The following is a 25,891-nucleotide window of genomic DNA, read 5'->3' as shown; positions in this document are numbered from 1 at the left end:
AAGAGAAGATACCTTTTGGAAAGCAGTATTAATGATGTCAATAGGGTAATTTCTATTTAAAAAATGCTGACCTAGCTCTGTCAAAGATGATTTAAAAACAGCATCATCCGAAATAATTCTTCTGTATCTTTTTGCTTGACTATATGGTATCCCATTTTTACATGATTTAGGATGGCATGAAGAATATTCAACATATTGATGAATATTCGTGTTTTTAACATGAACCATGGTAGTAATTTCATTATTTTCATTTTTCATGACATCAACGTCCAAGAATGAAACTTTAGTTTTAGAGACATTGAATGTAAATTTTATTGTTGGATGTAATTTGTTTAAACTGTCTATAAAGTAATAAAGGTCTTCTAATGAATAACTCCAAATCATAAAAATATCGTCTAAAAACGTGTTGGTGTTGTTTATTTTATAATTTATATATATATATATATATATATATATATATATATATATATATATATATATATATATATATATATATATATATATATATATATATATATATATATATATATATATATATATATATATATGTATGTATGTATGTATGTATGGATATCAGTTACAATACGAGGTTTGCTCAACTCGGGGCACGAGCATTATAATAAAACGAAATACAATAATATTGAATAGGAGAAGCCTAAGACAATTGTAGCTGACTACTCCCGTGACGTCACTGACTGACGTGACTCATGTCATATGTTATGAAGAAGTGTCCCAATGCAGCGTTATTGATCTTAGAAAGGGAAATTATATTGCACTGCACAGTATATATCTTAATTGTCTTTTCGATTATTACCCATTTTTGAAGTGAAACCGATTTATGTTGGTCTATGCCAAACTATTTTATTATTGCTGTACTAATAAACAGATTTTACAATTAGTCGAACTGAATGACAGTCGTTCGCCCCTTTTCGTGGCTAGCCTGGTACACTGGCCTCTGATGATTTTTTGCACACGGCGCCAGACATACACCGTTGATGAACGGATGATAGGTTTGGGGAAATTCAAGATGGCAGAGGTAATATAAAAATGCGTTGACCATAAAGAAATCGCATTTAATTAGTCATTTCCAACTGTGTTGTCGACGGATGTTTGGTTGCACATGTCCAATAAAGAGGTACTGGATGTTTGTTTGAAGTGTTGCTATGGGGATAAGGTGAGAAATTGACTATGGTTATTCTTTTGCATCTTTATCAGTGAAGCTTATTTCAATGAAAGTTTAATTAATCATTTTTACCATTATATCACATTAAGTTTAAACATTTTTGAATATACCAATAGTCTTGTCGTGCAGCATACTTGTATTTTAGAACCGATTTATAAACATATAAGATGTAATGGTGGGTGAGATTAGGATGGTAATACAGTATATACTTATTTACGCAATGCAATGTTTTGAGAACAATCATTGGGCAGAATCTGGGATAGAAATAATTAAGAAGAATATATGCAGTGTAAAAGGAATAATATTACTTTAAAACATCCAACACCTGTTTATTTTTAAATTTATTCTTATATAATATACCCGAAAGACAAAAGTTCAGTTGACAGAATTGATTTATGTAATTTGATTTTTTAAACCTCTAGCAAGAAACCTCAGTATCTCTATAATGAATAAATAATCCATTTGGCATTCATAGCCGTCATATCTCTCTCTCTCTCTCTCTCTCTCTCTCTCTCTCTATATATATATATATATATATATATATATATATATATATATATATATATATATATATATATATATATAGCACAACCTACGTTATTTTCGCAACAATGCAGTACCTATGCTTATGAACGAAGCGTTATACACTAGATGCACGTCTTATGAACGGAGCGTTATACACTGGATGCACGTCTTTGAAAATAATCAGAGCTGCATGAGTATTATTGTGATATACTCTTGTATTGTTACACTTTATGTGGAAGTTCCACATAGGTCATAGACAACCCTAACATTCCTGCATATTTTACCAGTGACACATTTAAACCGATAAGTAAACAGAGGGTTGAAACCTGGACATTTCTTTTAAAAGATTGCACCTTAAGTCCGTGAATGCTGAGTTAATATATTTGTTGTTATTTATTTGGTAGCAGTTTAGAACTTTGGAACATTCATTCGTTCATACTTCGAAAATTTGTAATTGTATATTGCTGGTCGGTCTGCAACATCGAATATATCTTGTTTACAAAATTACATAACACTGTTATTACTGCTGTACATGAAGTAATACCTCTCCTGTAATCAAACTATCATAAGTGTTTGACAAAATAAAAAATAAAGTTATTATTAAGTTCCATTTCTGATTACGTTAAAACATTTCCCTGAAGATTGACCTGATTAAAAGTGACTAGGTAAACCCGCTCAGTACCTTACAACAAAGTACATTTTTTCATGATAACATTGCTTAATTAATAGCTACCTAAGTCTAATAAATTCTGTACCAAAACAAACCAGTGATTTACGATATAGATATATTTTCTGAGCATTAATTTCATGTAGTAATAATATCAATACTTAACCTATCCAGATTTACTGTTGTGTCGTCCTTTTGTTGTTGTTATTATTATTATTATTATTATTAGTATTATCATTATTATTATTATTATTATTATTATTATTATTATTATTATTATTATTTTAATGTCAGATAGACTGATATTTATCCCAAGTAGACCTTTAACCCATCGTAATTGGTGAAAGATTTTTCTGAACAAGAAAGATAGAAGTGGCAAACCGTATAATTAAAAAATTTGCATTGCATAAATAGACATCTGCTTTTATTGCCAACCTAATCTCACCCACCCGGCCAATATTTTCTGTTCTATTATTTCATTCTAAAATAAAAGTATGCTGCGCGACAGGAAAAACAGTATATTCTAAAAAGTCGAAACTTAACGTAAAATATCAGTAAAATTAAGTTGAACAAACTTTCATTTACATAAAGGAGATAGAACACAATAAAAGCAAAACAAAAAGATTGTACATTCTCTGACCGTACCCCACCATTACCACTCATACATAATGGCTGAAAACGACAATACTGCATAGTAACAGTACCTCTTTAATGGACAAAGCTGTCACTAATAAAACCAAAATACTAGCGGTGACACATTTGGAAATAACTGATTTAATGAGCTTTCTTTATTGTCAACGCATTTTGGTATTACTTCTGCCATCTTGGACTTCTCCACTGGCATCAGCCATTCAGCTGTACGCGCCTGACTTCGTGTGCAGAGCATCACGGGAGGCCAGAGTACAAGGAAGTTCCAGAGATCAAGTTTCTGTTGCGTTCATGACAGACGTCTTTTCTGGGGAAAATTTTTTCAAAGAATACGCATAGCAAATATATATGTTGCTACACCCCTGATCATACATGCGCCATTCGCAACGATTGTTATAATAATGACAGTGGCTAATTTTGTCAACTCTTACATCTTAGATAATAATAATAATAATAATAATAATAATAATAATAATAATAATAATGAGGAGGAGGAGAAGGAGGAAAATGACGATGACGACGACGATGATGGTGAAGATGATGACGACGATGATGACAGTAATAACAACGCCAGCAATAATAATACAATGGTTACGAATTTCGTATTTACAGCTAGTGACGTAGTTGTTTGCATTTAATGCAGTAAATATTGATGCACTTTACACTAAGTATGCATTTTTATTATAATTTTTCACTGTGACAGGAATTAATCCAGAACGCAGAGGATGCAGGAGCCAGTGAAATAAAATTCGTCTACGATGGAAGAAGAATCAACAGCGCAGATGACACACGACTCCCTTTCAGAAAATTCTTCAGGGTTAGTTATGAAACTAGTACTTGGTCCTTAAGTGATGTTTTGTTAAGAGGTCTTTTACAAATGTACGAGACCACCTACACCTCTATTTGCATATGCTGTAATTGACCGTGAAAATTTGTCACCCATCCTTTGATTGCTAGATGACGGGCGCTTAAGGTAGACAGATTGCGATTGTCATTCTGACTTTCACCCAATATTGTCTTTTAAAATACAGTAGCGAATTCAATACATGACTCGGTCATGTTGGTATCTAGTTAGGACAACGGTCTTTTGTGGTAGAATATTTTAAAGGATTCATTGACGGAACTTATCAAGGTCTTGTATCGAAGGAACTGTATTTTACTTTTATGACAGGGACTAATTTGTCAAACACTAAACTACTACGACACTGTTCCCAACTTAGTAATGCTCATAGGTGAACATTTTGTATGAGATCTAAAATATTTTAGGTAATACTTCCATCAGACGTAGCCATGTAGAAATATGTAAATTAAATCCTTTCTTTAGTGGTCAAAGTTTGTCTGTGTCTCTGTTTTGTCATGGCCTTCGACAAACATACACTTCCATTTGAAAGCACTTAGGATAGTCAAAAACTTGCCTTGAATTGTTTGTTGTCATTTTTTGACACTTATTTTAATCAATTCATGACAAATCCATGCTGGATCATGTGTACTTTAAAGGACGGTTATTTTCTCTATAATTGATATAAATCAAGAGCACACCCCATTTTTGGTAACTTTTCTACCCTGATACCCAAGATTTACAAAAGATCATTTGGAAGGATTGGCATCAGATGGAATTCTCAGAACTTCTAAATGCATAATTGAAGAATTTCATATCGTTGCGTACCGTAGACCTAAACATCAGACCAACCATCAGGTACGTGCCAAGGTAACTTCAAACAAGACCACAGATTCAGTCACATAAAGCTGCAAAAACAACATTGCCTTATTTGCAAGCATATGCCCAAGACCAAATCGTTCAGAACTCCTACAACATATTGTTTGCTTCAGTATCAATTAGAGGCCTGGATATCAAGCTAAAAATGTAATTTTTTTCTGATTCGTGCCACTCAATATGCTGGCGAAACCATTAACCAGTCGAGTCCCTCTAGATGCTACCGATTGAATCTAACCTGGGGTGGTCCTACATAGAACGAGCATGTAAGTAAGGATATTGAATATTGCAATTGACAACTCATGGGGAGTTTTGCCGAAATGAAAATAAATCTAACCTTACCACTGAAAACTTATTAAAATTACAGCCAGGCATCAGTTTGTCAGTCGGAAGCAACTTTTGCTATAATATTTCCGCAAATAACTATTCCGTTAATCTTTATAATAATAATAATAATAATAATAATAATAATAATTATTATTATTATTATTATCCCTCTACACCATTCTCCTAATATATTTCGTTTAGTACATCTATGCATAACTTTACCGGGATATAATTTATATGTAAATTTTGTAGATTACATTGATTTTTCGCCACAAGTTGCATCTATCATTTCTAACTCTTGCTCGTTACATCTCCTTGTCGTCGCCAGGTGTCGCTAGCTCGTAAGCTTCTTTGTCGTGTTGCTCACGCAAGAAATTACCTCAAGAACAATTCAAGCCTATTTCAGTAGCCATTGCCGAATTTGCGCAGTAGTACACCGCCACTGTTCTATTAAATGGGCAAAAACATGTTTACGACAGATTTTCAAGTTAGTTTGGAATGTGATTGCCAGATCCTCTATGGTTGACATGGCATCAATGACCATTTTTCGACTGACGGAAAAATGAGACAATGACCACGCCTGAGAGGTGACAGCCCAAATTGCTCGGGTCATCAATAGAGAGGCGCATGATACAATGGACAATGCATTAACCGCTTATGCTAATTTGGACTTGATTGGACGTGACCCATGCCTGCGTTCCACGTTTCTTACGCTGCACCATTATATGGCTTTAAGGACGACCCCATCTGGGTCTCCTTTAATCTTAGGAGGAACGATTGATGATCATTATATTATTAAGAACGATTGAAGAAGTTCAGAAGCATGCGACTCAGGAAATGCCCCTCCAACATGCCAGCAAACCCACTCCAGCTTTCCGGAACAATCCATCAGAGCCACCTAATAGAGATGGTTGCCAGAAAAGAGGCGTGGAATCTTTACAGTCAAGTACTCATCATAGATCAGAGCCCAATAACAGCAAACAGTCATCTAATCACCAGCGCCCGTAGCTAGCCTAGTGGTGGGTTGCCGTCTGCAACATTTTCAATCTCACTCGATCGACCTCTTCCCTGAGAACGATTGGCTGATCCATGTGTATAACAAGGGCTTCGGATTTCATTTATCTAACCCTATCCTCTTGCCTCGTCACCCCTTCTTATGCAAATACCCTCAGAATGGTTGAAAGATGCCTTTTTACAGAAGGAGATACGGTCACTCATCGCCAACAGGATGGTGGTGAATGTGTAAAAACCAAAATCTCCGGGGTTTTCTCATCCAGAAGTGAAACAGGATGCTGTGACCGATCATTGACCTGAGTCACCTCAACCAATACGTTCTACTGCCAAAATTCAAGATGGAGACGGCGACCACAGTCCCTCTCTCCATCAGAAAGGACAAGTATTCCGTCAGTGTCGATGAGACCGATGTATATTGTCATGTCTTTATCCGCCTACTGTCACGAAAATTCGTTCCGTTGCTTACAGCGACACGTTTTATCAGTTCAAAGTGGTACTCTTTGGCCTCAATATCAGTTCCTGGGTATTACCAAAATTATGGATTGCGTCGTCATCCTGTAGCGGTCGACATCATCTACACTGACGGAAACGTACGTGGTCGACATACTCCAAAAACATATAATACTTTCAATCGTACTCCAAGGCAAAAACGATATCCTTTCACCTTTACATTGCCTAAGCTTTCGTGTGAACAGAGACGACTCTGATCTTCATCCATTCCAGTGTTTTGTCTACCTCTCTATTGAATTTCTCACCAATCGCAATCGGGTATGGATCGAAGAACTAGTCGAGTCCGTATCCAACAAGACTTGGATTTCAGCGAGAGAGTTCTTGCAGCTCCTCATTTTATTCATTGCGCCAGCGTCCTTTTATGCGCCCCTTACAGATGGCATTAATAACTCAGTGGCTTCCAATCTTCGGTACCTTCTATCAAACAAGTGATGATCACATCGGATGTATGATGATACCTGGGTGGGTCAGTGGAGCAACCAGATTTGGCTGGTATCAGGACTCCCTCTGGAAAATCTCCAAGCTCAAAACACAGCATATACCGATGCCAGTATACGGTTGGGGTGTCCACCTGTTGGCTGACGTCGCCACGGTCAGTGGCAAGCTAAAGCCAAGGGTTCGGCCTCCCCGCATAAACCTTCTAGAAATGAAGGCTGTCATCAAGCCATCAAATTCTGGAAGAATCAACTCTCAAGAAAAGCGGTACTCATTTGTCGGACAACTCTGTTCTGGTGAACTACCTTCTCTAACGGCATGGGGGCAACCAAAATCACCTGACCTGGTTATTATGATTTAGCACTTTCTACGTGGCTGCGAAGAACTCAGCACTAACGTATAAAAGCAACATATTCCTGGCAGACTCCTCAGTTTCAGACCCAGACGCTTAACCTGTGGACGCACTATCAATCAGCTGGGAAGGGTTCTGGGCCTTCCTCTACCCTCCCATGTTTCGTGCACCGCAAATAATCTGGAAGATACGGAGTCAGAACTGCAAAAGATTATAATAGCCCCTCTCAGATGGAACAAGACTGAGTCACATATATACCTGATCTAGCGATATATGCTCGGAACGTCTTCTTCTTCTTGCATGACTCTTGTCCAGAAAGCCATGTGGAACAAACAATTTAAATGTTATATTGTGAAGAGGATCTACGAGCAAGAAGGCCCGCATTTATGTAGGTTTTGGGCGAATAATGGAGTGGTTGCAAGGAATGGTGCCAAATTAAAAATATCGTCCCTCTTAAGTGCCTCAATTGTCCAACTGGCCGACATTTTCCTCTGGTTCTTCGAGGAAAAAGGTTGGCTCCAATTACTATCAATGGCTTCCGACATCATGGCAGACACGATATCAGTCGTGATAAATGCCTCTCGGATTTGATATATACTTTTGATTCGCATCGACCAATATCACTCACCGTATTTCCCAAACGGAATTCGTCCTAGGTTCTTATATGGCTCAACTCAGTTAAGTTCGTGCCTTAAGCCGACACTTTGCTGAAGCTACTATCATATGAAATTTGGTTCCTGATAGCCTAAACCTCGGCATGAAGAGTATGAACAAATTACATGAATTTCAGTTGACAAAACTATCTTCAAGTTTGGTTCTGATTGCTCGGTGGTCCTCTTGAAGCAACGAGGCTTTGTAGCCCTATATAGGTTACCGTCAATTTGAAATTAAAGAGTTGTCATACGCTTGCTCTCCTCCATCGACAAGTCGAGACTAGCGGTCATCTACGATCCTGTTCACGCTCTCAAACAAACGACTTTTTCTTCCGGTGAAAGCTAGAGAGCAATCTATCACTCCTTAAAACCGTATCTTCGCAGGTGAGGTGGTTTGTATGCTCGGCGTACTCTGAAGTGTCACAAGATCAGAGTCGCCTCGTCAATATTTCATCTCATGAAATTAGAGTGGTCTCTGAGAGCCTCGCTTTCGAGTGCAACATTTCAATCCGAGACATAGTGAAAGCGGTTGCATGCAGAGTTAACCCTTCCGAGATTTTATCTCCATGATTTAGCTTCGCATAGTTAGACTCTGATGACTACCTGAACTACTTATGAGTCAACAGAGCTTATTAGCTTCGTTGGATTTGCCATTGAAAATTTGTTGGTAAGAATATTTCAATACTCATATTCTTAACCGGATAGAGATCATAATCATGTGACCTTAAGCTATGTTGCTTATCAGTTATTATAACGAATTATCGTTCACATAGGGAGTCCAGTCATAATTCCTTAAGGATACGAGAGAAAGAAGTCGGATTCTCAGCATTCCCTCCGCGTATTACATATTCTACTATTATTTATGTGAACGGGGCACGTATTTGAAGGAGAAACTAAATTCATAAAATAAATCATGTTTCACATTATTTTTAAAAAAAAGAGAAAAAAAAGGCTTCCAACCACCACGTCATGTGAGCATGGGTGGTCACATATCGCTCAGTTTAAAACTAGCAACACCTGGCGGTGGTTGGAGTGATGTTTTCCTTTTACCAATGAAAATGCATTTTATTTATATATTTATTTTAAAGTCTTTTTCATTCCGACTTCATAAGGGTGGCAATCCCACTTTACTGTCAAGTCTTGAACTGATGTATAGTTTGTTCCATTTCAGGGACCTGGACTCTGCGTGTTTAACGATGAAGCTTTTAAGGAAGAGGACTGGGAGGGAATTATCTCCATTTACATGAGTGTCAAAGAAAGTGACCCCCTTAAAGTTGGAAGATTTGGTCTTGGCTTCAAGTCTGTTTTTCACCTAACAGGTCTGCATTGATTTTAGATAATGTATCAATTTTAATTAACAATGAAATCTGTCAGGACTGTAAACCATAGGTACCAAATTAAAATTATGATTTGAAGGGGCTTTTGTTTTGCATAGGATGTCCATTTTCAACAGAGAATTAGATCGAATGTTGGTCTTGTAACGAAGATGAACATGCATAACTGGTATGGCAAAACATAATTACACAGACATGATCTGAAATAAGATCTATTATAAGTAGGATTTTGTTTCACAACCAGCTATAAATCGGGCTCTCCGGCTTTTTCTATTTGATGTGAGCCCAATATGTGTCATAGTATAAAAATTGTTACTTTCAGACCACCTTTGCGTTATAAGCAGCAATCGAATGTTATTAATAGACCCGTTCCAGGAGGAAAAAGGAGGACAAGTATGTGCCAGCATTAATCTTTCAGATGTTAAGAATTGTAAACTATTTTCTGTTCAAGACATTCTAGTGGCATTGGATGGTATATTTGGTTTGTCGAAATCCACTTTTGAAGGTGGACTGTTTCCTGGAACAATATTTTGGTTCCCTCTTCGAGAAAAGCCTTCTGCTCTTTCGGACACGCTTTATGATCGAGCCAAAGTCTTAGACCTTTTCAAAACTCTACAAGTAGACTCCACGAATAATCTGTTGTTCCTGAAAAATCGTGTCCGCCTGGAGGTCTTCATTCGGGAAGCAGGAATGAAGAGCGTCTTCATTAAGGAAAAGGAGAATAATGGAAATAATCCTGACTTCATCCCAGAAGTTTTAAGAGACTCTGATGAATTTGTTTATTCTAGAACTGAAGAAACCTCTTCCTTATCTGATGTTGAAAAAATTGTGCCTGAATTAATATTTAAATTAGAAGCGGCTGACGACATAAAGATGCTAGAAAAAAGGAAAAAATTCATTAGTACCATTGAGTGCCTGGGAAAAAATGCAAATTCCGATTATGTGTGTCATTACAACATTTCATTCAAAGCTTTCTTTAAAGATCCAAAGAGCAATGAATTCAATATATGTACAGAAACATGGATGGTCCTTAACCTTTTTAAAGTTGTTGCAATGTCTCAGGATCTCGAATTCCTTACACAAAACAAGCTATGTTCTTACAGGCCATATGTAAGTGTTGCAACCCCGCTAAAACAGAATAGTGATCATTTCAAAGGACATGTGTTTTGCTTCCTACCATTGCCACAGGAACCTAAAAGTATCACAGGCCTACCTGTGCATTTGAATGCTTTCTTTGCTCTAAGCCAGAATCGCAGACACATCAAATGGCCATCTGCAGAGCAAGAGGAATGTGGTATGCACACAGACAGGGATTTAGTCTGGAACCAATTGTTGCTGTCAGAACTTCTTCCCAATGCCTATGCCTTACTGCTGAGAAGGATTGTCAGTTCCAGCGAAGAAAACATAGGCTGCAATGAACTTGTACGCATCTTGTATAAGTCTATTCCTGACATAGACAAAGTTGAAGGAAGGTGGGTTAAACTTGCCGAACGTCTTCTCTCAATCATAGCAAATGACAAAATATTCTACACCAACAACAGAGGAGGACAATGGTTACACACCTCTGAAGCAATATTCATAAATGTTGAACACTCAGAACAAAAATATGCGGCCGTTATAAAGGCTGTGGAGACAATTCTGGTAACTTACAAACAAAATTATGTACCCATCCCAGAACACGTGCATCGATCATTGTCCAGATTCATGAACCTAGAATATCTGACACCCGAAAACCTTTCGAGAGTGTTGTCCAAGAACCAAGAATACAAACGATTTTCATCGGGAGACAAATTAAACATTTTGACATTTTTCTTCTGCCACAAAGGATATGTTTCTCTGAATGATCTGGATTTACTCCCACTGAAAAGTGGTTCGTTTACAACGTTTTCCTCTAACGCAAGAGATGTAAGTCCAGTGTACATTTTGAATGAAGACACTGTGGATTTATTTCCGGGTTTGGAATCCAAGTTCGTTCTGCCCAGCCTCCCGAACAGCATGCAAAAACATTTCCAAGTAATGTTAGAATCAGGTATGTTTATATATAGTTACAGGTAATTTACCGCTGTAATTTTCAAACAATACTAATATCTAGAAGTCTTATCCCTACCTCAGTGAACATATTTAAATGTTTACCAATACTTTCAGATATTAGATTTCGTCAATTGACTTATATATATATATATATATATATATATATATATATATATATATATATATATATATATATATATATATATATATATATATATATATATATATATATATATATATATATATATATATATATATATATATATATCCAACATTTCTACTCTTTTTACTTTGGTAGTGTATGATATAAGTAACTTTACCTTTTGATCGGCGCTCAGCAGTAAGAGGTTAGTGTTAGGACTGGTGGTAGAATAATGTGACTGGGTGAGACAAGATGATACATGTCTGCGGCATGATGTCCCAGTGTTGGACATGATTATCAACTGCTACAGTACAGACATCATAGCGATATGACTAAAAAAAATTAAAATTGCCTCAAAAAAAATAAAAATCACACATCTTTAGATTATTTTCCTCACAATTATTTGTCATCAACACGACGTCTTTGCCCTATATTATCATTTTGATGAAATAAATAATTTAGAGGTTTTCTAATTGAATAAGGATAATAAAGATTTCAAAGATAATACGATTTTGCTCGAAAGTAATATTTTATTGTTCTCTTAAAAAATTAGTTCGAGATCAGTTATAAGCACATTTAGAACTACTGTGCATTTCTAAGACGTACTGATCAATTTTGTATTTCTTATCATGTTTTCAATCCATTATAAGCAATATGTCCTACTGTTGTGCTGGAAACATTTTGACTTGGGAGGATATATCTAAACTTCATGAACTAAATTTACAACCTGAGTTTAATTTCTGCTTTCTTTGTCAGTTTCCTTGCTACACTGAGTATAAAGTTTCAAATGTGCACACAGAAACTCGATGAATATCCTGTCGTTCTAAAGGCATCATATATTGATTGTTCAAGAGATTCTGTATCTAGGAATCTTTATTCACAATCCAGGATACAAAAAATACTATCAAGTTATTCATCTTGATATTAGAGATCAATCTCTCCAGAATTTAAAAGATTCATTATGTTTATATAATACATACACGAGGCTCGGATATCCATGCTGCTTTTTTACCCTTTTATTCTGACACTTGAAATACGAAAGATATCGATGTCCAAAACATCTTTATTATTACTTTACAGAAATCTGGACTGGAGCTCTGAGTGACTGAATTCGTACAACCTCATTGTTTTGATGGGAAAAAACACTCTCTCAATATATATATATATATATATATATATATATATATATATATATATATATATATATATATATATATATATATATATATATATATATATATATATATATATATATATATATATATTCATTTCATTGCACAAACTTCATTGACTAATAGTTTCCACAAATTAAAGGCAATTTTTTTAACAGTGCTGTACCAAATGTCGCTCACAAAAGCGCATTCTAAAACAAAATTATTTTATCTTTTGAAACACTGCTACTGTGCATTTACTATAGGTATCATTTATTTAATAACCTTTTACTTTTACAACTATGTTTGTGAATAATATAGGCAACGACGATCATTATAAAATGGTTTTTTTGGTGAAAAAATGCATTTTTTCCAGAACACTTCCAAATACGGAAATTAGATAAGGAGGCCGTTGCTTGCCTGCTTCAGGAAACAATTTCGTTAAGAAGCATAGTTTGCAAGGGCAGAACAATGTTTTCAGGTGGCTACCTATTAGCATGTTGGCTGGAAAAGACATGGAAATACATTGTGAGCAACAAATGCGTTGATCTCTTCAAAAATATTCCATTAGTACCAGCTCTTGACACATTTGGAGTTCGTGACGGGAAAGAAGAAATGGAGCTGTTGAAATTGACAGATAAAATTATTCTGAAGGAGGTTCCTGGAATTTTGCAATCTCTTCCGGAAGGAGTGTGTGACGCACTCAGTCTTTTGTCAATCAGAGTTATATCATCCTTACCAGCATGGCTATCTCATGATATATTGAAAGACTATGTATACTTTCCAACCAGTTCATCGCTACTTATGCTTCTTCACTGCATACAAGTAGAACTGCAGATAAATTGCAATAATAACATTTTAGAAGATTTCAATGGCAATTGTTCAGCAGAAGCTAGGAAACAGCTGGTGTCCTTTTTAAACACATCAGAAACGGGTGAATGGACCATAAAAAGCCGAAAACTAGTGAAAGAGTTAAAACTTTTTACTACGACATGTGAAAGCAGATGCAATAACAGAAAAGATTCATCGTTTGTTTCATTGTCCGAATGTAATAAAATAACTCAGATGTCGAACATTCCTGTTGGGTTTTCTGCGCCCATCATCGTTGCAACTCCTGCTGAAGCCAAACTAGCCCTTCATCTTGGAGTCCAAGAACTAGATTCAATTGGAATTGTAAAAGACATATTAAATAATGTTGCACATTGCAAATATTGTAAAGAGGAAGTGAATGTCTTAATGAAGTTCATCTTTGAAAACTTTGATCTGTACAAAAATGAACAGGACATTCTTCACTATTTGAAGACCATCCCATTCCTTAAATCTAGGATAAAATCTTCATATTGCAGAGTAGGAGATCTTTTTGATCCAAGTGTTTCTGGCCTAGAACAGTTATTTTTAAATGAAGATAAATTCCCTGAGACCTTCAGCGAAGAGCCGTACCTTAACATTCTGTCAAGTCTCGGATTGAAAACTGAAGTTACTTTTGATGATCTGATCGAAACAGCAAAAATGCTGGATCACATGTCATCGTTGGCCGATTGCAAGCATGCAATGGAAACAAAAGCAATGGCTTTCATGCAGATTCTGGAAAGGAAAAATAAGGAATCAGATAGCAAATTTGTTTTAAGAATGTCCTCACTAGAAAACTTAAACTGCATCCTAGTCATGAAGGAAAAACCGGATGGTTTCCCAGAGAAGCTACAGTGGTTCGTTAAGGACACAGTTTTATACAAGCCTTCAGAAGTTCTAAGCAGTAAGTACGCTCATCTAGTCGGATCGGTCATGCCCTTGACCAACTGTGACAATTGTATGTACACTGAGAAATGGTTTAAATGGAATCAAGCTCCTCCATTTGATAAAGTTTTCAAGCAACTCCAATCCATAATCGAGACATATCAAATGATACCAGCTGAGGAGATCTCAACACATGTAGATGAAATATACAAGTATTTGAATGAAATTGTATCTTCTGATGAATGTTCAAAAGACATGCTTAAAAATCTACAGGACACGAAATGCCTTTTGGTAAATTCACATTTAATGAAACCAGTAGAAGTTGTTAGAAATCTAGAACTCAACTGTTCACCATATCTCTACAGTCTTGACCAGAAAATAGTCCGAAAATACAAACATTTTCTTGATGCTGTTGGGGTCAGAGAAACTTATGACATTAAAGATGTCTTGAAAGCTTTAAAAATGATGAGAGAATCAATGTGCAAAGAAAAACTGACAAGTGATGATTTACGACTTTCGATAAATTTGCTTTCTACGCTGAAGGACGCCATGATTATTCAAGATATGACATTCGATGATCTCGATGTGAGCCTCAAGTCCGAGATATTTGCTCCAGACACTGACTGTATCCTTAGACTGACATCAAACTTGTGCCTCTACGACAAGGATGATGAAACTGATGAAAGTTTGCATTTGGTTCATGGCATGATTTCACAAGATTTAGCTACCCATTTAGGCATACAGACAAAGAAAACAAAACGTTACGAAAGAAATTCGATTGGCATGAAGTTTGGTCAAAAAGAAAATCTGGTAACACGAATCAAAAATCTTCTGTCTTCATATCCATTTGGCACGGGGATAGTCAAAGAGCTACTTCAAAATGCAGATGATGCAGGGGCCACGGTGGTATACTTTATCAAGGACTACCGCAGTCATAGCTGTGAGAAAATATTTGATAGAATTGCCCCGCTTCAAGGTCCGGCACTTTGTGTTTACAACAATAGCACATTTACAAATGACGATATCGAAGGTATTCAAAATTTAGGACTTGGAAGCAAAAGATCTGATCCCTCGAAAATCGGTCAATATGGAATAGGATTCAATTCTGTTTATCATTTAACAGATATTCCATCCTTTCTTACAAAGGGCCCACAATACCCATATGGTGGTGAATTGGTCATATTTGATCCTCTATGCAAATATGTACCTTGTGCAACAAAGCAAAGGCCGGGAAGAAAGTTTAATGTTGACTACATTGAATCACATTATCCGAATATCCTTCTCGGATATAGCATAGATCTACCAGAGTCTAAAAATGCAACGATGTTCAGATTTCCTCTTCGAACTGCGATGTCAGAAGTGCCAGAGATATCAGTAAAAGAAGTGACAACATCAGAAATCGACAAACTTTTAGAAGACTTTCGAAAAGAGATATACGAGTGCCTCCTTTTCTTAAAACATGTAACTATGGTGACAATAGGAAACGTATCTTCAGGGACATTTAAAGCAGAGTACACCGTTGAAGTTCGTCTGTCGAAAGAAGACGAAGCAAAAAGAAAATCCTTTGGAGGATATATTAGAGAGTTTTCTAGCTCAGAAAAGCTTAGTGTTAGTAAGAAACCACGACAAATAGATTACACTCTATCACTAAAAGACAACGGAGGGAAGACGGATAGTTATTATGTCGTTCAAAGAATAGGCTTTGGGTCTACTGACAGTCACATACTTGCAATATTGGAAGATGCTTTCAAGAAAGGACAGCTATACTATCTTCCAGCTGGTGGAGTTGCTATGTCATTAGAGGCATTGAAAGAGTTAAAGATTACACATAATAGTACGAGCTCCAATTTCAATGATTCATCTACCTGTAAAGCCTTTTGTTTTCTTCCTCTTGAAATTGAGACTGGATTGCCGCTTCACATAAATGGACATTTCATTCTGGATCAAGGCTCGCGAAGGCATCTTTGGAATGAGAAGCAAGGTTTTAGAAGATCTTTTAATGAAGCCATATTGGAAAAAGTTGTTGCGCCAGCATACGTAAAGGCACTTGAGCACCTGAAAAAAAGTATCTGCAAGGAGGAATCTAGTTCTGCTGCAAAGGAAATGTTGAGATGTTTTCACAACTTTTTTCCGCTGTTCTCAAAGGCCAGTGGTGAATATTGGCGATTCTTAACAAAAATGGTTTACATATCCATAATTGAAGAAAAGCGTGAACTTTTTGTCATAGAAATGCCTGAAGATTCACAAAGACAGAGAAATTGTTCCATGAAGCTGAAGTGGGTTTCATTAAGTGCTGATGAAGAGTTTAATCCTCCAGTCTTCAATAACCTGAGCAAACAGTTCAATCGTTATCACCAGGTTCTAACACCGCTCTTGAAGAAACTTGGGCTGAAACTACTGGACACGCCCGATCGCATTTTGACGTCGATAAAAGAATGTAAATTAGAAATACTGATGATTGACCCAGAGATTGTGTCACGTTTCCTATGTTCATACAAACGTAACTCACCCAATAAATGCAGAATAAATGAAGTATTAGATACGCCTCTGACAGGTTTGGGCATAGACGTTAAGAACACAAATATAGAAACTATACGTAACGCAAATATTATGTTAAATTACCTGGAGAAGGCGCAAGATCTCCACCTTGAAGGATTGCCACTGCTGATAACCGAGGACAGGTGTCTCAGAGAGTTTACAAGTGGTAAGTCAGTTTTCCTCTCTAGGTACTCGTGTCTGTTTCAGAGGTCAGCAGATAAGTTTATACATCATTTGCAGTTGAAAAATGAGAACGATTCTTCGCGACATATATTAGCAAAGTCACCGACAGATATTGTTGGAGAAGAAGAAGTGGCTGGAATTTTCAGAGAGAACGCTACTTCGAGGAATCTAATTCCTGTGTTCAAACTTCTTGATTTGTCTGATGTAACAAGTCTTCTATTGACGTCATTAGATTCCAAGTTTCATCACAGTTTAAAGTTACAGTGGGATACAACACATCTTTCGCAAGAATGGATTGAAAGGTTTTGGCACATGTTATGCGAGATGTCTTCCGAAACTAAAGAAGGTGGAAGGTTAGATGTCAAACTTGAGACGTTTCGCAATAATGCATTAACGTTTGGAAGCTGGTCACTTTTGCCTGTTAGTACTAAGGATCAAAGTTTAGAACTCTTGCCGATTGAGAAGTCATTTCAGGTTGTTGACATAGACTCATTTCAAAGCAGACACGACATGCAACAAGTACTGAGGAAAATCAGTTCGCTAGTGTTACACTCAGATTCTCTTCGGAACAAAATGGATTCCGGTACTAAATTTAATGTGGTCTCAGCTGTGAGTTATTTGGTATCTTCAGATAAAAGACCAGGAGATGTCTTGAGATTGCTGCATACTAGCAGGACAAAGTTATCTGGCCTGAAAGAGAAAGAATGCAGATCAATACTGACGTATTTTTCATCCAATTTGGACGAAATGCTAGAGCATGAAAGTCAGCAGAAACTTCGTCATCTCCTGATCGATCTACCACTTTACCCCACGCACTCTAACGAGCTTGTGACACTCGTACATGAGAAGCAAATCCTTATACTGCATACAAACTTTGTAATTCCTAACGAGGGTCTCTGTGAATGGACAGTCAAGAGTGGTTTTTATATTATCAAAGGATTCGAAGAAATTTGCACTTTATGCAAAAAACTAAAGATTGGACAAATTATTGAACCTTATGATCTCTATCAAACATTTCTAGACACATTTGATCTCATACCTCAGAGCTACAGGATAAATCACCTGGAATACATTCGTGATGTGTTGTTGGTAAAATCCCCAGGCTTAAACTACAAAAAACAACAGCAGAAATTAATCTCAAAACTGAAGGAATCCGCGTGTATACCTATCAAAGAAACTCTAAGAAAAGCGTCTGAATTTTACAATCGGAAGAAAGAGGTCTTCGAACTTTGTTGTAGAGATACCGAACTTCTTTCACTCGGTTATTGTTCAAAAGAATGGAAACATTTCATGCAGATTTGTGGCTTAATTACTGCTGTTACAGATGATGATCTGATTAGATTTGCCACTCAAATGGAATTTGGTTTAAATATCGGCTCTCAGACCGACTTGGAAAGGAAATCAAAAGTTCTAGTCAGAAAATTTCTCCAACACATATCGAAAGATGAACATAAACAAAGCATGAAAGATTCAAGGGAAAAAAGAATGTGGACAAATGAGACAAAATCTCAAATGGCAACTGTTAGATTCATTGTTCACCACTCAGTCGAAAAATCTCTGAGTAACATACATAAGCAATATGGGAACGACAAGCCCTTAATTTGCTATGCTGGTGCCGTCTCCAGGTGCCATGAAAAAATTTGTTGGACTACTATGAGTTTACTTCCTGACTGGGCCTGCCTTGATGATCAAGATTCTTTCAAAGATTCATTCCAAAGAGAGTTAGGTATTTGCCAACGTCCGCCTCTGGATGCTGTCGTGCAACATCTCATCAATATTTGCGAAACCGGGACAGCAAAATTAGTCAGCGAAGACCTTATGGATGCAATTTATGGTAGTCTAAATTCATACGAAGATTTACAGAGCCACGCCGATAAATTGGCTGATGCATCCATTATCCATATTCCCGAAGAAAAAAAGTTTGTCAAACCAAATCAAATCTTCACAGAAAGTAGTATGGATGATCTCAGGCCCTATATATTTACAGCACCAAACGCATATGGCAAGTACTTCAAAACTTTATTCAGGAAATTAGGTGTTCTAGAGAGACCAACACTTCATCATTTTGTGACGATTCTTCAGCGTATGAAATATGATCGGTTCGATTTCAGTCTTCTACGCCGAGTAATACATGCCATGACACTCATTAAGCCACTATCCAAAGATGTAAACGATGTACTTTTTCTGCCAAATAGGAAGCACGAACTTGTTGATTCAAGAATTTTGGTTATCTCGGACAACAAATATTTGGAGAAAAGAATAGGAAATCAAGACAAGTTTGAATATTTCATCGAACTACGTGATCTTGGAATTCCAAGCGCAAAATTATTTCTCTATTGCATTCCCGAAGCATTACGACCATCACAGCTGAGCAAACTTGTTCAAGAACAAATCGATGAAGATGATATTGAGCCAACATCCTCTAAGCTTGCAGAAAGATTGGAAAAATATATCCATTCACAAGAATTTCTAAGAGGTATATTAAGGTTAGCTAATCATGTCAGAACACGACAAGAAAAGACATTCCAAGAGCCCGACATTACTGCTATTGTTAGAACATTTCAAAATACATCATTTAAAGCTGTGAAGAAATTAAAGAGCTATCTAGTTTTAAAGGGTCGTGTTATTCCAAACACAGGGGAAAACAAAACTTGCTTTTACAGGAAGAAAGAAATGGACAGATACATATTCTATATAGTGGCTAATATTACAACGACTGGGCTGAATAGAGTACTCACTGCAAATGGAGGGCTTGCCAACTTCATTGATGAGTGCACTGAAAATGCACTTGAGAACAACTTTCAGTACATTTCAGCTTTATTCAAGGACATATGTATGCCTGAAAAAATCCAGAGAAACCTCGACAAAATCTTCATCGATGCTTTCGAGATTACTGGAAACGTCGCAACAATGATGATTCCGAGACCAGGTACATATTTGTGTGAAGACATGTATTCACTTTTGAATCAAGACTTGACAAAATTCTCAGAAGACGAATATGTCCCTGTTGTTGTCGAGGAAAGCGATACAGAAATTAACGAACCGAAATACAGATTTTGCAGAGTTCTTCGCCAGGTTAAACCTGCTACGTTGAGTGGGGTTCCTGGATCGGAAGAGTATGAAGTGGACATAGATGCTTTAGATAAACATCCTTTGACCGTCCAGGGATTTAAGTTGTACAAACTTCTTCATCAAGGTACACCAAGAGGATTGGATGATTGGAAAATGCTGTCGCAGCACGAGCACCACAAGAGACTCTATACCATTATACATCAAATGTGGAAACTTCCTGAGCGCGACCGACGGAGTATCATCAAACGCATGTGGCTGCATTTGGATCCATGTAACTACGAAGAGGAAAACGTTTTTTTCAGTGACATGCGCACGTGTTTGGAACATAAACTTTTGAATGATGACAAATCTGAACATTTGAAGATAATAACTCCCAGAATGCTGAAAACAGCAATGACAGAGAAGCAACTCGTACTTGGTTTGAACGTTTCAAAGTACGTGAAGCTGATGTGCCAAAGAGAGTATTGGAGTATAGCACCGAATGGGCCAAGCAGCTAGAAAACATTAGCAATCCTATCTGTGATAAAAGAAGGGGACGAGTGTGGTTGCAACAGGCAAAAGCAGACTTGATAGCTTCAGAGACTTTCTTACCAGTGGCAAGAGATACAGATGGTTTGTCTACTTACTCCTGGATTTGCTATATGTGTCATCGGGTAAGGCATTTTCTCTTGCATCCATCATGCTTCCATCAACAGTCTGGTACTATTCGGTTCTCAATATCAACTAAGCAGTTAGCTTAGACTTAGTATGAAACGGTTTCCGCCAAAGAATGTCTCCTGTCTGGCTTCCCCAGCAATTTAACTAATTTAACAAAATGGACAGCCTATATTTACTTCTTTCGAAAGCTTCAACAATTACATTAATCTCGGTTAGACATGATCTATTACAACTATGTTACTTAAACAATGAAAATAACTTCACTGCAGCCAAGCGGACAACCTGGTTGTGACCTCATTTCTAGAATGATTGAGCCAACTTTAATTAAACTTGCCAAAAATGTTGCATGGATCAATTTGTATTAAAAAACAATTATGTATGGGTTAGTTTCCTTTAGATTTGTGTAGGTTCTTTAAATAATAGTTTAATCTTGATATGGTAAGATTAGTTTGCATTCATCTTCATCACTTTCTACGTACTTAATTTTATTTTATTAATTTTCGTTCCGTCTCTTTCGTAAAGAATTTTGACCCAATAAGAATTATACTTTCTCAAGCTTATTTTCTTGACTATGGAGGCCGTGAACATCTTCTTCATCCAATATACACGTTAAAGATTCGTTCAATTTTTGTACAAGCCTGTAAAGATCTTCTTTAGGCTACAATATTTACCTTGGTTGTTAAGTTGATATTATTATTACTATTATTATTATTATTAATTTTATAAAATATAATTCCTAGTCATAATTGTTTTCATTTTTACATTCATTTCCGTTAGTAAGATATCATTATTTCGTCAAAAACATTTTTCATCCTCTACGATTAATGGAGGGTGGTGTTCTTAAAGAAAGACGTGTTTACACAAATTGATATAACTTCTGGCATCCATTCTATATGGGACTGGAAACTCTGTTTTATTCCTAGTACTATCTATGCTTAGGAAATGGGAGATGAAGGAAAAATAAGCCAAAAACTTAGTGGACAAACTTGGGAAAAATCATACTGTAAAAATTACTGTGATATGTCTTGCAACAGGAATTGTTTGCGGAAATTGTATGCCTTGAATACAATGGTAGTATTGATTTTTCAACACTTCCATGGTTTCCTTCTTGCCATCGGCATTAGAACTCAATCCAATATGTCTCTTTGTAGACCCTGTAAAAAATGTGGAAAATTGCGTTGTCATAACCAGGTATTTAAGAAAGGGCAAAAACTTGTCCTAAAAGATACGAGCCGGTTATCGCAACTTTTGTATCGAATAGAAATATGACCATATAATAAACATGTGATTAATACGTACCGCAGCATGGCTGGTGTTACACTGAATTGAGTAATGGGAAATTGTAATATCATCATGAGACTTGTTAATGCCTTTCTTTAAGTCTTCTATGGAGAATTTTTCTATTTTGAATTAAATTAAAAGCCTAAATTGTCCAAGTTCAAGATTAAAATTAACCATTCTCAGTGTAAGGGAAGCTATACATTGAACTTGCGCCCCAAACGATCGTCTTACTTAAACTTCACCTTCCGGTAACTGAAAAGACTGTAACTGTTTGCCACATTTGAAAAATAAACATTTTACTTGTTACAGTGCGCATTCTTATATACATGAGAATAGATTGGAGTTTCTAGAATTTTGCTTAGATTCAAATTCCTGAATTCATGTAAAATTAGAATTCGTGATATAAAATTGAAGTAAAGGTGGCTATTCGATTGTTTTTACATAAGGTATTATGGAGCTGTTCTTATTTCCTAAAGTGAGTGAGCAATTCTTTATTGGACTGTCTTTACTCGACTTCATACAGATAGTTTGATCATAATTGCAAACTGGTGTACTCAACAGTATTGGACATTCTTTTGCACTTTGATTCAATAAATGTGTTCATCTCCTACAAAAATCCATTTTTATCGACGATACAGTGTCCATTTGCACTGCATATGTAGTGGGGTGAAGGATGACCGGTACTTGCGAGGCAAGGGATTATAGGTGGAAACGCATAAACCAGTAGCTTTAAAGTAAAATGAATACTCGAAAACATAGATTGATCGTATCTGCAATGGACATTCTCAGTCAAACATGAGTTTTATATTTTCTGTGCAACATTTTAAAGGGTGAGGTAAATTAGATTCATGCAATATTTTTGCATTATTAATGTTAACAGCTATCTGATTCAAATGTGTTCAGTGTAAAAATGCTGAACATTGTCTATAAAGTTAAACTCCTATCCAACATTAGAGCATGAATAAGAGTAATATGGTCACGTGGGTCCTAAATGTATAGTATGAGATACAAATAGACCGTTAGACTTTCATTTTAATTTTTCTTGTAATAAAATACAATCTACAGTAGTTGTCTATGAAATTAAACGTTTAATGCACAAAATTTTTCTTCGAGAAATCAAGCAGTTTGATGTGCTATTTTTAGACCAATAGATACGGCAAGTCCTTTGAAGTATAATTTGATCATAAGGGACATTCAATTTCTTACCAAGAGAATGTCTTACCTATAACATTCTTTCTCTCCATTTAAGCCACCAGAGCGGTGTGTGTGTTTGTGTGTGTGTGTGTGTGTGTGAGAGAGAGAGAGAGAGAGAGAGAGAGAGAGAGAGAGAGAATAATCATAATTGTTTTGGCAAAGTACGCCAAACACTCTTTTCGCTTGTAGTATAATTTCATAGACACCGTTGTATGCATGATCAGGTAATTTCATGTAAGCATTCATATCTATCACTTATGTTAACACTGTCAACACCCATATAAAGTATATTGCGACTTTAATGCTCTACGTTTCTTGTTGACTGTCTATTACAATAGTTTAATGTGTACTAAACTAGTACAGCGACAAGCTAGAGATCTTTCAACAGAAATTCGTGTTGTTTGTTTTTCAGCATAGGTCTTCAAATTAGTATTAAATTATAAGCCAGAAGGAAGATACAAATCTTTTACCTGGATTGATTTCATGTTTGATGCAATATTTCACTTGCATGTTCTTACGTAAAGTACCAATTGTATTCTTGTTCATTTAAAATCTCACATCAGTTACATGATATTTCCCATTTTCATATCAACAAACAATTTCAAACATCTTCACAATCTTTTAATAAACAGAGTGCGGAGAAAGCCTTAAAGGCTGCCTGGTATTTCAAAGATGCACGAGAAGCAGGTTCGCAAGGTCACAATATACTTGAACTGGCGGATGGATTAGGCAGCGAAATAGTTACCGAAGTAGAGAGTCTGGAGGGGCTGTTGGATCAACATACGAGAATGCAATACCCAGCTGATTATGGAACCAGGCTACCGGCCACAGATACAGCATACAGTAAGGAATGCGCCGAAAATGCTATACAGCATACCAGGTTAATCGTAAATTATGTGAAGGAAACATTTGGAAGCATGTCAGAAGAAGATGACGATAATTTTTAAAAAAATGTATCATTTTCAATCAGAATTTCAACTGATTGAAGTCGACATAATGATACGCATCATATAACTAAGCAACTAACACAAACATTTCTATTCAGTGTGATGAGGGACAAACGATTTGATAGTATAGTTTCGTTCTCTCACATCTTTGTTTTGTCTACTCTTTTACGGCAGTTGCCCTCCTTAACCACCATTTATTTTAATCACCGGTAACTGGCAAAAAGTGATTCCAATTTTATAGATTTTATATAATTTTTCCTGTAATAATCTGTACAAGTTTCAATGTTCAAGTAAATCCAATTTATATTATTAGCTTTCCATTAATAAACTAAAAAGACATTTTCTTCAACTTCTATGAACGAAATTACGTGGAATAGAGGTATACGTTTCGCTGATATGCTGTCATCAGATGGGACATGCAGTGGCCAACGTTAGAAACGTTTGCCATTATATTTTACATATAACTTCAGTTTCATAGCATGCTCTCTCAAAAGTGATACATTGAAATGAAAAAAATATATTTGAGACAATGCATTCATTGTGCGTGTGTAATACAGAATATTAGAAAATACAATCAAATGCTTCCACAATTTTCCATTTGGCTGGTATAGTCAATTCTTAGCTAAATATGAAGTTCCTGATAAATGCTATATAATATTATTGATAATAGAGAAAATGTAAATAAATCAAAACCTATATATGAAATATAGATCAGATGTTTTGGTCTGTTTTATACAACCAGTGAATTATTGAACCGAGACATAAAATATTTCTTCAATTTTGCATTGTAAACTATCCATGGAATTAATGCAGCTATTATCAAAACTGTGAGACTGCATGGCATATGTATGTATGTATGTATGTACATATATATATATATATATATATATATATATATATATATATATATATATATATATATATATATATATATATATATATATACATCCATATTAAAAATAAAACTCTGGGTTAAATCTTATTTAAACATGGAACGAAATTTGATGTCCTAATTAAGATGTAAATATAGAACGAGGTCAACGTTTGTCATAAATGAGACCTAATTATAGAAGGAGGTCTTAGTTTATGTCATAGTTAATATTCTGTTATAGAAATATATCTTAGTTTGTGTCCCATTTAATATTTAAATATAGAAAGGGGTCTTAGTTTATGTCCTAATAAGATTTAAACATAGGAAGAGGTCTTAGTGTATGTCCTCATTAAGATTTAAATATAGAAAGGGGCCTTAGTTTATGTCCTAATAAGATTTAAATATAGAAAGGGGCCTTAGTGTATGTCCTAATAAGATTTAAATATAGAAAGGGGCCTTAGTTTATGTCTTAATAAGATTTAAATATAGAAAGGGGCCTTAGTTTATGTCCTAATAAGATTTAAATACAGAAAGGGGCCTTAGTGTATGTCCTAATAAGATTTAAATATAGAAAGAGGTCTTAGTGTATGTCATAATTAAGATTTAAATGTAGAAAGAGGTCATAGTTTATGTCCTAATAAGATTTAAATATAGAAAGGGGCCTTAGTGTATGTCCTAATAAGATTTAAATATAGAAAAGGGTCTTAGTGCATGTCCTCATTAAGATT

General features: G+C 35.9%; 1 protein-coding gene across 1 annotated transcript in view; it reads left to right on the top strand.

Moving 5' to 3' along the window:
* The window catches only part of LOC149801383 (uncharacterized), a 142,647-nt gene extending 117,873 nt beyond the window's left edge, over positions 1-24,774 (top strand). The window contains 7 exon segments of the mRNA XM_089956795.1: positions 3,727-3,840; positions 6,965-7,369; positions 9,200-9,347; positions 9,814-11,391; positions 13,063-20,337; positions 20,577-20,866; positions 23,978-24,774. Coding sequence (XP_089812921.1) covers positions 3,727-3,840; positions 6,965-7,369; positions 9,200-9,347; positions 9,814-11,391; positions 13,063-20,337; positions 20,577-20,866; positions 23,978-24,292 — 10,125 coding nt within the window. The 3' untranslated portion in view covers positions 24,293-24,774.
* Positions 24,775-25,891: the final 1,117 nt, after the last annotated feature.

Source organism: Sinohyriopsis cumingii, chromosome 4 (assembly GCF_028554795.1).
Source record: "Sinohyriopsis cumingii isolate HCF-2022 chromosome 4, ASM2855479v2, whole genome shotgun sequence".
Classification (NCBI taxonomy): domain Eukaryota; kingdom Metazoa; phylum Mollusca; class Bivalvia; order Unionida; family Unionidae; genus Sinohyriopsis; species Sinohyriopsis cumingii.
The sequence above is the reverse complement of the archived record's forward strand: the minus strand, read 5'-3'. Positions and strand labels throughout refer to the sequence as shown.